The 12,892-nt window shown below is 39.3% G+C and overlaps 2 protein-coding genes across 5 annotated transcripts; both read right to left on the bottom strand.

Moving 5' to 3' along the window:
* Window positions 1–105: 105 nt before the first annotated feature.
* LOC124222907 (uncharacterized) lies at window positions 106–7,004 on the bottom strand. Of its 2 annotated transcripts, XM_046634411.2 has the most exons (3): window positions 5,850–7,002; window positions 2,308–5,420; window positions 106–2,117 (listed from the first exon to the last, which is right to left on the bottom strand). In XM_046634411.2, exons 1-3 carry the CDS (start codon window positions 6,406–6,408, stop codon window positions 1,812–1,814), a joined length of 3,978 nt encoding a protein of 1,325 aa, XP_046490367.1. In that variant the 5' UTR covers window positions 6,409–7,002; the 3' UTR covers window positions 106–1,811. The 2 variants fall into 2 exon arrangements, with proteins under 2 accessions (XP_046490367.1, XP_046490359.1); XM_046634403.2 differs by having other exon boundaries at window positions 2,308–7,004.
* A 509-nt stretch (window positions 7,005–7,513) lies between these two features.
* On the bottom strand, window positions 7,514–12,109 carry LOC124222974 (organic cation transporter protein). Of its 3 annotated transcripts, none has more exons than XM_046634560.2 (8): window positions 11,978–12,109; window positions 11,043–11,220; window positions 10,661–10,900; window positions 10,318–10,576; window positions 9,934–10,102; window positions 9,481–9,782; window positions 9,102–9,385; window positions 7,514–8,908 (listed from the first exon to the last, which is right to left on the bottom strand). In XM_046634560.2, exons 2-8 carry the CDS (start codon window positions 11,211–11,213, stop codon window positions 8,648–8,650), a joined length of 1,686 nt encoding a protein of 561 aa, XP_046490516.1. In that variant the 5' UTR covers window positions 11,214–11,220; window positions 11,978–12,109; the 3' UTR covers window positions 7,514–8,647. The 3 variants fall into 3 exon arrangements, with proteins under 3 accessions (XP_046490516.1, XP_046490507.1, XP_046490497.1); XM_046634551.2 differs by having other exon boundaries at window positions 11,890–12,095; XM_046634541.2 differs by lacking the exon at window positions 11,978–12,109 and adding an exon at window positions 11,314–11,447.
* Window positions 12,110–12,892: the final 783 nt, after the last annotated feature.

The following is a 12,892-nucleotide window of genomic DNA, read 5'->3' as shown; positions in this document are numbered from 1 at the left end:
TGTCAACTTACGTTTCTCTTAAATCTTGAAGTTTACATATATTCCTCTGAGCACAAACAAGCCGAGGTATATTCGAAAAATGGGAATAAATAAATATCACTTAGGTATTTGAAAATATTTTATTGTTGCATCAAAATTTTTTTGGATACAATTGGAAAATTGTTCTTCTCTGCCAAGGCCAATTATAACTTGAGCCGAAGTATGTACCCAAGTGGTACTTAATCAATACGCGAATGGAGATGCATTCTCCCCGAGTAAAATTACGCACTAAAATTTGAATGTAACTAATATTTATAATTCTTAAAATTAGTATATATTACGGAATCAATGTAAATGTAATATATTGGGTCTATTTACCACGATTAACTTGTTATACAAAATAATGAAATATATAAGTTACTTCAATATTTTACTATCAAATTTTTTTTTTTGATGAACTCTATGTATACTAGTTCATTATTCAAAGTGCGAATAATTTTTGACGTTTTGTTTATACACTTTAGTGACAATCACAAGGGTATTTGTTACTTTATCTAAGATTTTAGCTTATTATATGTTGCGAAACTAAACCAATAGCAATTATGCGAATTAAATATAATGAGCCTGTGTTGAAACTCATCTAGTTTGCTGTCGAGCACGCGTTTGTTGCTACTAACGTTTGTTTATAATTCTGTTAATCGAGTTTCAAGAAAAGAGTTGAAAAATATTTAATTTCATGGTCAGTGCGCATAAAATAGGGATTTCTTGACGAGTTCGAAACTTACACGAGTCAAGAAATCTTTATGTGCGCACTTGCCACAAATCCCATTTTTGTGCTACGTGTCAAAAACTACAAACCAGTCGAGTTGTTCATGGAGATAGCACAGAAACATATTTACAGGCTCGGAGATTAAGCTTGTCATATAAAAACTATAATTTTGCTGACAACACTTAAACAAATATTAACTAGTAACCTAGTTCATGTATGGTGCAACGATATTTTTTTACTAGACGCCATTATATTTAGTACAATACATGGGTATGTTAGTTGCAGAAATATATGCACGGTAGGCATGCCTATCAATATATCATAAGTAGCTATCTCAACATGTTTCAGCAGCAATTATACCAAAAACATGAATATCAATATTATAGATTTTGTTATACCTATATATTTGATAGATTCACCGAATGATTTGCTTACAAATACTTAATATTTACAAAGAAGGCGATTTTTTGCAACTCATTGGATATCAGATAATATGCAGAAAAATTTAATTCTTTCTTTTATCGACTTTCAGGAGAGCATAACGAATGCCTTTCTTTGAAGAAAACGAAAAAGAAGGTATATTTAACAACACTTTTACCAATACTCAACTAAAGTCAAAACGTTAAAAGAATTGCAAGATTTTGAATCACCTTTACTACAGCTGCTAAATAATTATTAACAATCTGTAATTAAACTTAGAACTGCATGCAAAGTTTACGGAGAAATAAGTTCAGTCGTCTTAAATAAAATAAATGTGTATGCTGCTTCATTATGTTCAGCAAGCGTAATAATAATCTGAACAAATTTACAACCGTATGGAATTGAAAGTGTGCAGAAATTGTGGAGAGCAAAGAATAGATAGTATAAGTTTGATATGCAGTTCCATATCTAATGTAATGAAATTCAATTCACTAAAACATCATTCGCAACATTGAAACTGTAAGTATTCTGTAGTCTATATTTTCACCCGACCTATTCAATAGGTAATATTCTCTTATTGAGCATTGTCAACGAAGATGGAGTCCTATTTTTTTGCTTCAAATAGCCTACAGGCCATACGCCTCTATAGGACTCCATCTTCGTTGGCATTGTACATAATAGAAGCTGTAGCAAGATTAACCTCAGAATTGGCATCAGTTAGGTCCGGCAAAGATAACATAACTGGAATAACTTGTATTTTTCCAGTATCAACTTGCTGTTGAAAATGTACAACTGTTCCAGACTGCAGGATTTGATCCGTCATTTCGTCAGTTATAATCTCCGCACTCTCGAGGTTCTCCGCAGTCACTTCCTCGGTGTATACCGTACCATCTTCCATGTTCATTATAACTTCCGCCGCTTCCGAAGCCTCTCTCGAGGTCTCGTAGTCCTGAAATTTTTAGAAAAAAAAAAAATAAAAAAAAAAACATTGAGTAAGTATCACAGCGATGAATTTCGTCGTTAGTTACCGCTGCAAATACCAATTAAAATTACCTAACCCACTGCGAAAAGCAAAAAAATAAAATAGCCCTAGTATACAAGTTTCATTGAATTTTTTGAAAGAAATCTGTTTATCTCACCTGATCATATGCCTGTTCGTATTCTTCTCCCATATCCTCGGGCTCGTATTTCTCCATCTTTTCATCCACATACTGATCGTCAGTTTGGTCTTCATTACCATAATGAGCTTGAGCTTGCTCGTAGTCTTCCTGATCTTGCTCGGAGCAGGAAGTAAGTTCCACTGCTTGTATTTTTGGCTGTTTTGTATTTCTGCCTGTTACAATTCTCTTGAATCCTGATCCTCCCAAACTTTCATGTCTTCTTTCATGCTTATTTTTGTCACCCAGATACTTGAAGCGTTGTCTGCAAACACTGCAGGCGTAGGGTCTTTCATTAGTGTGCGTTCTTTCATGACAAACAAGAGCACTGACTTGTTTGCATCTCCATGGACAAAATCTGCATTGCAATGGTCGTTCGTCACTGTGTCTATTTTGATGATGTTTTATTAACTGAATTTTAGTTTTCAGATTAAAGCCGCATATCTCGCATGTGTACGGTCTCTCTTCAGAATGTGAGATCATGTGCGTTTTTAATCGAAGTTGATTAACAAATCTTTTCGGACAATGCGGACATGGCAATGTTCCCTCGAGCCTATTGTGCACCACCATCATATGGTGTCGCATTCTGACCTCTGACGTGAACACCTCATCGCACTCGGCGCATTTCATAGGATCCTTTTTAACATGCGTATTTTTAATGTGAGTACGTAAAATCATTTCTGTCTTAAAAGTTTTTTCGCAATGGTAACAAGTTACTCGTTTCTTTTCAGTAGGTGCTAACGGATCCGACTTCACTTCACCAGGCAGAGCCTGATTATGAATGTGGGACATGTGCCATTCCAAAGACCGAGGGGAGATCATTGATCTGTTACAGATGTGACAGGTGTACTGTCTTCCATCCTTGTGAACTCTGTTCCTGTGAATTACAAGCATCGAATGATTCGGGAATTTCTCGCCGCATACTTGGCACGAGCATTCCTTCAAACCCCGACTATCGGTTTTCTCGTGCACTCTCATGTGCAGTCTTAAACCGTCTCTTCGATTAAATCCTACACCACAAATATCGCATCTGTATTGTCTTTGGTCCTCATGAATTCTAACGTGTTGCTTCAGCGTTGAACTGTTTTTGAACATCTTATCGCAGTGCGGACATTGTATGGTGTAAGCTTTGTGTGTATGCATATGCTTAGACAGACTATAAAATGGCACCAGTTTGTGGCAAACTGTACATTCTCTTTTGTTACCCACAGGCTGATGTTTGCGAATCCTATGGTGCCGTAGACTTGCAGGATTTTTAAAATCTGCACCACAATCCTCGCAGAGAAAAGCTCTCAGTGTTGTGTGGACAGATTTTACATGAAAGCTCAACTTCTGCTTGAATGCAAATTTTTTAGGGCATTTCGGACACTGAAATACTTTTTCCCAGCTCATGTGCTGCATTTTAATGTGCTGATCCAGCGTTCCTTGATGTTTGAATTTTTCCCCACAGTAATCGCATAGCTGGCCATACATACTGTCGCAATGCTTCTGTTCATGCTGTCGTTTTTTACCCTTTGAATCTAACATCAATTCGCAGTATTTGCATATCAACTTTTGCATGCACGTAATGTTGTGATTTTTTCTTGCTTTGTTAGTTGAGAATTCTGTGTTACAGTCTTCACAATAGTGCAGTATTTTGTAATCGTGCGTCTTCATGTGTTCTTGAAGCACGTCGTTGAAAGGAAATGTAGCTGGACAATAATCACATTCCAAATAATCTTCAAGGGGAATTGTTTCTTCAATAACAAACATATCATCACCAGAATTCTGCGACAACTCTACATCTTCTTTCATCACCATGTTGTGCCTATTCTCGTACAGTGATATTATATCTTCATCTTTCAATCTATTTATCACAATCTTTCTCTGTTTCAAATAATCCTCAAACTCTTTCAAATTTTTGTCCTTTTCTCCCAATATTCGTTCCAATTTTTCCTGGTTACCCTCAATACACGATTCATCAAATTCTTTTTGCAAAGATTCTCGTTTCTGCTTAGCCTCTTCCCATTTTTGTTCGAGTCGAGCCAACCTAGCCAAGTAATCCTCAGAACTTGGGTAAGGTTTATCCGTTGATGAGTGAAACTCGTCTGATTTTTCACCATCTGCCTGAGACTCTTCGTTACATGGATTTTCTTCGCATGCCTCCAAATCACCTGGATCGTCTTTTATTTTTATGGTACAACTTTCTTCTCCAGTATTTTGAGAATATGTGCGATATGTCGATTTCCCTTCTGTTTTTATTGATTTGAATGATCCATTGTCGGTGGTCATCGTACTATTGGAGCCTAGAACTTGTTCTCTTCTTCTTTTATATTCTTCTATTTGTTCCTCTATTATTTGCTCTCTGATGTCAGGTTTTCGAAATTTATCGGAAAACAAATCTTTTTCTTTCATTTTCAATGCCTCATACTTTTTCAGCATTCTGTCTACTGGTTTCATATCGATCGCTGTATGGGAGAGATTTGTATCTTCGGTCTTTTCTCCTGGCTTGTCCATTTTTTTAACTTTTACCAATAACAATTCATTTGGCTTTGATCCTTTAACTGTTACATACATAATTCCATCTTCGTCTTTAGAACCAATGCTCATCGGATGATTCACACTCAACTTTTGGAGGGTTTTTTCTGAGATGGTAGAACTATTCAAATCTACCGAAAGACCGGTTTCTACAGCATCCAGGACTGACTTGGACGTAAGAGGTACCGACAGTCTTTTCTTTAATATGTTTGGCTGTTCTTTTGAATCAGTGACATCCTCTTCGGTTTCTTTTTTTATTACCTGTTTCACTGGGTTACGCAGATTTTCTTTACTGTCTCCAGCCTCGTATTTAACATAGGCCTTTTTTGTATCATCGTATTGATATACTGCAGGGGTTGCCGAGAGTTCTCCCTTGTGTGATTCAGACTCAGTATATGCTTTTTTAACCTTCTGGAATTCAGGCTCATCACGTTCGTCATTAGACCCATCATATTCAGAGCTATCCGCATGTAGTGGTAGATCTTCTGGGTCGAATTCCTCGATTGATTCATTGTCGTCGTTGCGATTAGGATCTGTGACATCTTCGAACCTATCTGCTGTGCCCTCATTCTCTGAAACTGATAACGGTTCCTCTTTCAATTTAATTGGGAGCAATTTTGCAGTATTAGAATTCTCTTGCAGTGAACGAAATGAGGACATTTTGGGCGGTCCAACGGATTTAGGTACACTTGCAGTATTATTTGTCTTTTTCTTAGCGTAAGTGTGCACATCTTTTTCAATCTTTACTACGGGAGTGTTCCAAGTGATAATTTTGCTCGTTTCGCTAGATTGTAACTCCTTCGAAGAGGGTCGTTCATTACCCAAGGGCTCACTGAGTGCCGTGTACATAGACTTTAGTTTAAACTCTGCCTTTTTAATTTGCATGAAAAATTTGTAACTCATTTTCAAATCGCATATGCAATCCATACACATTTGCGTTGATAAACTATCATTTTGATCTATGTCCTCTAAATGTTTCATTTGCTGATTAAGTCGCATCTGCATACCTTTGTCGCTGAATATATCTACCAGTGGAAGTTTCAATCCCGCGCAAGTCCGGCAATACTTTTTCAACTGTTGTTTAGCCTCATCTGATATTGCCGCAGTTCGTTTGTCTCGTAATTGAGTATTCATTTTCCTCAACTCGGCTAATCCCTTCACTAAATTTTGCTCAGAACTAGGCAACTTTAATCGAGGCGTTACTTTCTTTAATTGTGATAAATTTGTTATTTGAGAAAATGTTTGCTGTTCCTTAGGCGGAGCAACAACCACAGGGTTTGGTGAAGCGCTCTCGTCAACTTCATCCTGATCATGTATAATGATTATCGTTCCATCCTCAATGTTAGACAATTGGTCAATTTGCTTATCCTGAATGAGATCGATGTAGTCGTGGTCTGTTACGGCATCGTTGACGGTGTCCCTAGTTGTTCCATCGGGCTTCCCTTTGGATTCTCCCAATGTTATCAGCTGTTCGGTGGATGCTCCTGGTAAATTGCTACCCCTATCATCGTCATCGTCGTCGCCTTGGTAGGCAAAATATATCATTCCCTCCTCAGAGGCACTCATTTTTCTTTGCCGAGGTTAGGTCTTCTCAAATATAGCCATAATACATCAATGGTGAGAAGAATACAACTCTGTATATTATACAGTATCAGACGATCGTCCATAGATATTTTGTTCACTTCTGAACACCCGATTTCAAGGAAATATTTATGTTTTCAAACACTTTTTCAATATTTTGCCACCGTAAACTTTTCACTCGCGCTATCCAGATGGCGCGTGCCAAGATGGCGCCCTGAGCCTCGTTCACTATTTTAAATCATTACGACGGCGTTCTATGCTGCTGAAATTCATGACTTATCTCAAGTTCCCTTCTTAGCCTTTATCTTTCACCGTATTTATACTTGGGTAGAAATTGGCGGATTTATATTTAAATCTGCTGAAACGATGAGATTCGAAAATGTAATCAATTTTCATTGATTCGGCCAGTGCAACGACGGGCATCTTTGATAGAAACGATCGTTACGTTTTCCCTCATAACATGCTAAAAATACACGCGGCACTTTTACGTGTGCAGTAGATATGGTATACCGTGTTGCGTATATAATCATGAGCCGCACTGGTTACGGTACTTCTGTACCTACTGTGCTAACATTATTTATGCTACGGCATGGAATATCTACCACAGGCTGCAACCTGTGTATGACGCCATCATGGTCTATCCGTATACGTATAGCGACAAATGAATTATGACTCAAATACGTGCCTATCAGCGATGTTCACAATAGGTTATGGTTATACGAAATTGCGTAACTCCGTCTCTATTTTGAGAATTATTCGCCATGATTCGCGACGATATTTTAACCTACGAAATATGCACTATGATTATCGGAGGTAATAGTATATCCTACAGAATAGAAGAAAAATGTTATCATACGAGTTCCACTGTATTAGCTGGGAACCCATGTCGTTTACACGCGACGGCAGCTACAAGTAAATAACGGTAAACGTGAGCATCGTATTAATGTTTACTAATTCCGCTTGAGCTTGAGTGAAAAACAATAGTAGATACTGGTGTATTGTAACTGATATTTTTTTTAACCCAAGAAAAAAAATTGTCAATTCCTCGCAGTTGAGGCAGGAGAAGGTGATGGGAGTTTTGATAGTACCCATTTGTTTATACATATATTGACCTTTGTTATACAAGTAACGATGTATTTATTGTGATACAATTTATAAAATAATATGGAATATGATATAAGGATCAATTACATTCCCAGGTGGCATTTCATGCGTCCTCGGATCACGCGAGATTTCGATCGTCAGCGCTTTGCGACAAAATATTGCATGGCGCCACACAACAAGCGAGCAAACATCAAAGCTACCACAAAGCCACACAAGGTCTGTCAAACAGCGCCTACTGTGCATTCATACGTCGGTAGCGACGACAAAGTCGACTTTGACTTCAGTCGAAAATCGAATTTTGGTAGAAGGTAGTCGGTTACTCAGAATCGATCCTTCTCGACTTTTCGATATTTTTTCAACTTAATTTAAAATCTGAGATTAAGGTAGAAAATAATGAATAACTTCAGTTCTTAAAAGTCAACTTTTCGAGGTGATTAATCGATTTCGAAAGTTGTAAGATTCAAAATCGATCAAAAAGTTGAAATCCGTATAATACATATATACCTACACATATGTGTATATCATTGTGTATTGGCGCGAAAACCGGTAAAAATTAGATACGGAGACCTGTAATTCGGTTTCAAATAATGTTATTATATTATACAATATCTTCAACATGTACTTTTGTAGCTAAGAATTAGATACTGTTAATGCTTGTGGTATTGGGTATAGCATTTAGTGTACATAACATTATTTTTTAAAAAGTGGTCATTTTCAATTGTTTACATTACACAAACACTTTATTATTTTCTACTTTCTTCTACTTATTTCATTTAACTTGGTCAGCAGTATTAAAACCTGTAGTTACTAGGAATATTTAGCTACGTTTTATAAAATTAATGTAATCAAAGATATATTTATAATAACCGCATACAGCGGTTTCAGGATTTCTTCCATAAATCTTGTTGCAGTCAGTGCATTTCTTGTCGGTTCATCAGATAAGTCATTTTTTTATGCGGAAAAAGACAGATATATAGTGATTTGCCACCAGAGTCATCCACTTGCGCGTGCGACAGCCGTAACGTGAACTTGCAACAGAATGCTACCTTAGTTGCAACGATGGACAGTATCTCTGATTTACGCATTTATTGTACTATAACGCGAATTGGCGGGCGTATTTTTATCTAAACGAACAACAGTTTTTCAGTGATACGATTCCCCGCCCCTCGGCCAATTCCTCGTCGACGGTATCAGTCAAAGGTCTTCCCCGCGTTTCCGGTAGAACCAGGGACAATAATCCAGCGATGAGCGCCAAAACGCCACACAGTGTGCTGGGTCCCCACCAAACTTCTGCCCCTAATAGGTCGACCACGTAAGGCGCCGCAATGCTGCCAACGTGAGCCATGGTTGAGCTCGTCCCCACGGCGCTGTTTCGGCAAACCTGGATGCGCATGTCAAGCAAGACGTACGAATTAATTTAAATTCTTGTGCTTCGAATGGGATTTGAAATTTCCTCCTGACTGCAATTGCTGAGATGACGTCAGAAACTCTTACGTGACTTCGAGTGCTCGAGAAATATTTCGAGTGAGGTATGTGGATGTTTATACTATTGTTTTAAAACTTAATTTACTCACCGTAGGGAATAATTCAGAAGTGTGCAAGATAATGACGCTGAACACAGCGGCCACAGCTAATCTTCCCGTCAATGCAACTGCCGTGATAGCGCTTGTTTCTGCTTGAGGAATTAGTAAAATACTGAGCAGCGCTACGCCGGATATGGAAAATAAAAGAACTGTAACAGGACGGCGGCCCATTATGGCTAAGAGTGGTAATGGTACTAGGTACGCTGGTATTTCAGTGGCTCCTGTCAGAAAGGCATACAAGTATCGATTGGCCGAAAAGTTGTCCACGTTTAGTGCTGAAATATGAGATAAATTCGGATTGCGTATCACTAACCGTATCGTTTTGATGAACAATAAATATAACTCGCAAACGATCAGGCATTACTCTCACCAATTGCGTAGTATGAAAGCGACGTGGCGGCCCATGCGAAGTACGCGATGAATATTCTCTTCCGCAATTCCACGTTGCGGACTAACTCGATCAGACTTTTCCATTTTTCAGAAAAACTTAGCTGTTCGTTTGAAGCTTTAGCGTCTTGTCTTTGCGCATAATTCTTGTCATCCTTTTCGTCTGCTGCCAGGGCATGATTGTCATTAGCCGCGTAAATGGGACCGTATGAACTTTCGATAATTGCTTGCGCCTCTTTGCGACGATTTTGAGACATTAACCATCGCGGGGATTCTGGCATGAACCTGAAATGGTTTAAAACATTCGTCATCTCACATCTCTTCAATATACCGGCAAGACCTTGGCACAGTGAAACAATTAAGCGAGTGTTGGTTGTTAGTGCAGCAACCAGATTGGTTAAGCGTGCATTCGTTTCATCTTGACAGTAGTTGTTACCAGCAATGGAGAAGCAAGACAATAGCCGGTACGGTAATGGCTAATTGAAGAAGTTTCCAATCATGTACCAAGTACGCGATTCCCGGGAGAATCATCATTCCGAATGGATAGCCCATACTGTAGACGATGCCCATCCAGGCTCTGTGTTTGGGACCAGCAACCTCTGTTACTAATTACGAATTCTCGATTAATTTTGATCCAACTATGCATTAGTTAAGAACCGCATTTTGCTTAAATTAAACGCAGTGCAGCATGAAAGTTTGTGCGCTAAGGTCTACTTATTTTGATCTGCTAATTGTTTTGTTTGTTAAAGCATAAATAGCAGCGTCAATTTGCGATAAAAGCGCAACTTCGAGGTATACGATTCTAAACTTCAATACTTACAAATCGTGAAGGAAGAATGATAAATTGCCGAATTACTGACTCCAATCAGAGCTCGGAGTACCATGAAAAGCCAATACCAGGGAGCAACGGCGCTAAAGGGTCCAGCGACGATCAGTAACAAAGCACCAGCTATGTAGCTGGTTCGTCTTCCGAACTTGTCGGCGATAACGCCGAAGGTACTAGCGCCGAGAAATTTTCCCAAGGACAATGCCATCTGGACGCTGCTTCGTAATGCGGTTCTGTCACAGACCAGATCCCACTGTAATTCATCAATACCGTCAATTAAGAGTTATTGCCAGCCAACCAGAGATTTGACCGCAAGACTGTAAATGAGCGAGCGTACTTCAGCGACGATTGACGTCCCGTCGATGTCATCGGCGTAGCTGATCGCCGTGCAGCTTTCGCTTCCTGGATTGTCATTTGAGCTCACGTAGTCCAAGGCACCTTCAAATCCCAGCTCAGCCAGATACGAGTAATTGTAAGCGTACACGGAACAGGATGACGCTGATGATATGTTTTTAATTTGGGAATCAGTCCAGTTGGCCGCCGACAACTCCGGGACTGCACACCAGTGAGTGGGTACCTGTATGGACATGCGGTGTTGGATTCAAGTGACAAGGTGAAGGTGTTTACTCGATTATCAATTTTCTTGTGCACATTCCATGTTATTATTCGCGTACACCTCACGCGCATCCTTCCTACTGCGTTTTTCTCGTCGACTGTACCTCGGCTAAAAAAACGTAGGACGTCGCGTGGAGTCCGTTGAATAACGTGGGCGTTGCAGTAAGGGCAAAAACAAGCCATAGCAACTTCGACCCCTCGCCGAGTTTGTCGAGCGCATATTCTAATTCGTCTTTTTCATCTATTTTCTTTTTACCTCCTTCCTCTTCAGCCATTGCGTCTCTGGAACATTTCAATAACGGTAATTAGATATTCACAAGATTTATTAACGATATGGGCGAACTGCGAAATTGTAAAATTCAAAAAACTGCGCACTGTATAAGACTCGCTGCTGACATTCTGTGGTGAATGATGCGAAACTAGTTTTAGACTAAATTATTCTAGAAGTCACGCTAACCAAAGAACGCTACTCATCTCAGCACATAAGCTAAGCATATGTTGGACTACGTCATTAGAACAGTTTTTCGAGCGTGATATGTTTGGAGTTTAGCTTTTTATCAAGTAAAGTAGAACACTATATGTTGACAATGAAGATACAGGCAAAGGCAGGCGGGCCTGTTTGCAAACAATTACATTAACACGTGTTTCGCGGGATGGAGGGGGTGAATTAATTCTAAACCAGGCCATTATATCTGTCTTTCCTCAGAGGTATCGAATTGGCCTGTCAGCGTTAATTGAAATTAGTGCTAATTAGCTAGCGCGTAAGCTGGTGAGGATGCTTTTGGAACCCAACGATCACGGCATCAGCGCACTCGAAATTAGTTTGCAAGATTTTACATCCGTTCCAAGATAAACTTAGATATACTTCGAAATGAATGGTAAGCAAACAAGATTAACGTTTCGATAGAAATGCGCTCTTGTCATTGAATTGACTATTCAATTGTTGTTTACCGAGGGGCAAGATCAGGCAACGTTGTTACGGTCTACTTTGCTCCGGAGTTACGTAGTTTCAACGAGAAATTCAAATTGTCAACACTACCATGTTCGAATTTCCGTTTACCCGTCTGAGGCCGCACAAAATCAACACGCTCCGCGCTCGTAAAATTTGGTCAGTTGCGCACGCGTCTTCACAGCCGACGGCGGTTTGCTCACTACGTCTACAGCTTCGGAGCTCTGGCATAAACAGCCTTGCCTATTTTCCCCCTCTTTGATACGAGTACATATGTATATCTACCGACTTCCGCGCGTGTACGTCATTTACGTTAGTAGGCATTCGATTCGCCACGACTTATCCTCACACGCCGCGTGAACGCATTGTCACACGCTCTTTGATAGTAGGTACCTTATGTCCGTGGAATTTGATATTAGTCTAGTGCATTAGTCCATCTCATGGTCATTCGATTACAGGTGGACCTAATCGTATCCGTCAACGGTTTCGATAATTAATCGACCCAACGTAAAACAATAAACAGCTCTAGTATTCTCCCGAGTCATTGTCAGATACAGGAATTGAATAATAATGGGACGCCACGCAGCTTACGATGTTACTATAACTTCGGTTGATTTGAGAATAAAAATGTTTAACCGCTGTTCTTTTACTCGATGTCTATAATACCAGCGGCGTTTGTTTGTCGGTTTAAAATACCAACTGTCTCAGCGACGTCCAGTCACGTTCGTTCATTTGACGTGTTCGGTAACATATCCGATTGTAAAAATGTTCATTTATGGTTGAGAAACTTTATCCGTATTGCGAATCACACGTATTCTTCAACGCGTATACCGAACCTAGACTTTGTCGAAACGTTTTTTCTTCATCTCTAGTTAATTTAAAAATCTGTTCACGGTACATTCCCAAACTTTTTCGTAGATGTAAGTAATTTTGTTCGTTCCTTATTGCTCTACTTCATTCATGTTAACTCGGAACTAATACGAATTGATGAAACCACGAAAGAAA

This window comes from Neodiprion pinetum, chromosome 1 (assembly GCF_021155775.2).
Source record: "Neodiprion pinetum isolate iyNeoPine1 chromosome 1, iyNeoPine1.2, whole genome shotgun sequence".
NCBI classification, from domain to species: domain Eukaryota; kingdom Metazoa; phylum Arthropoda; class Insecta; order Hymenoptera; family Diprionidae; genus Neodiprion; species Neodiprion pinetum.
This window is presented reverse-complemented; position numbering and strand designations above follow the sequence as displayed.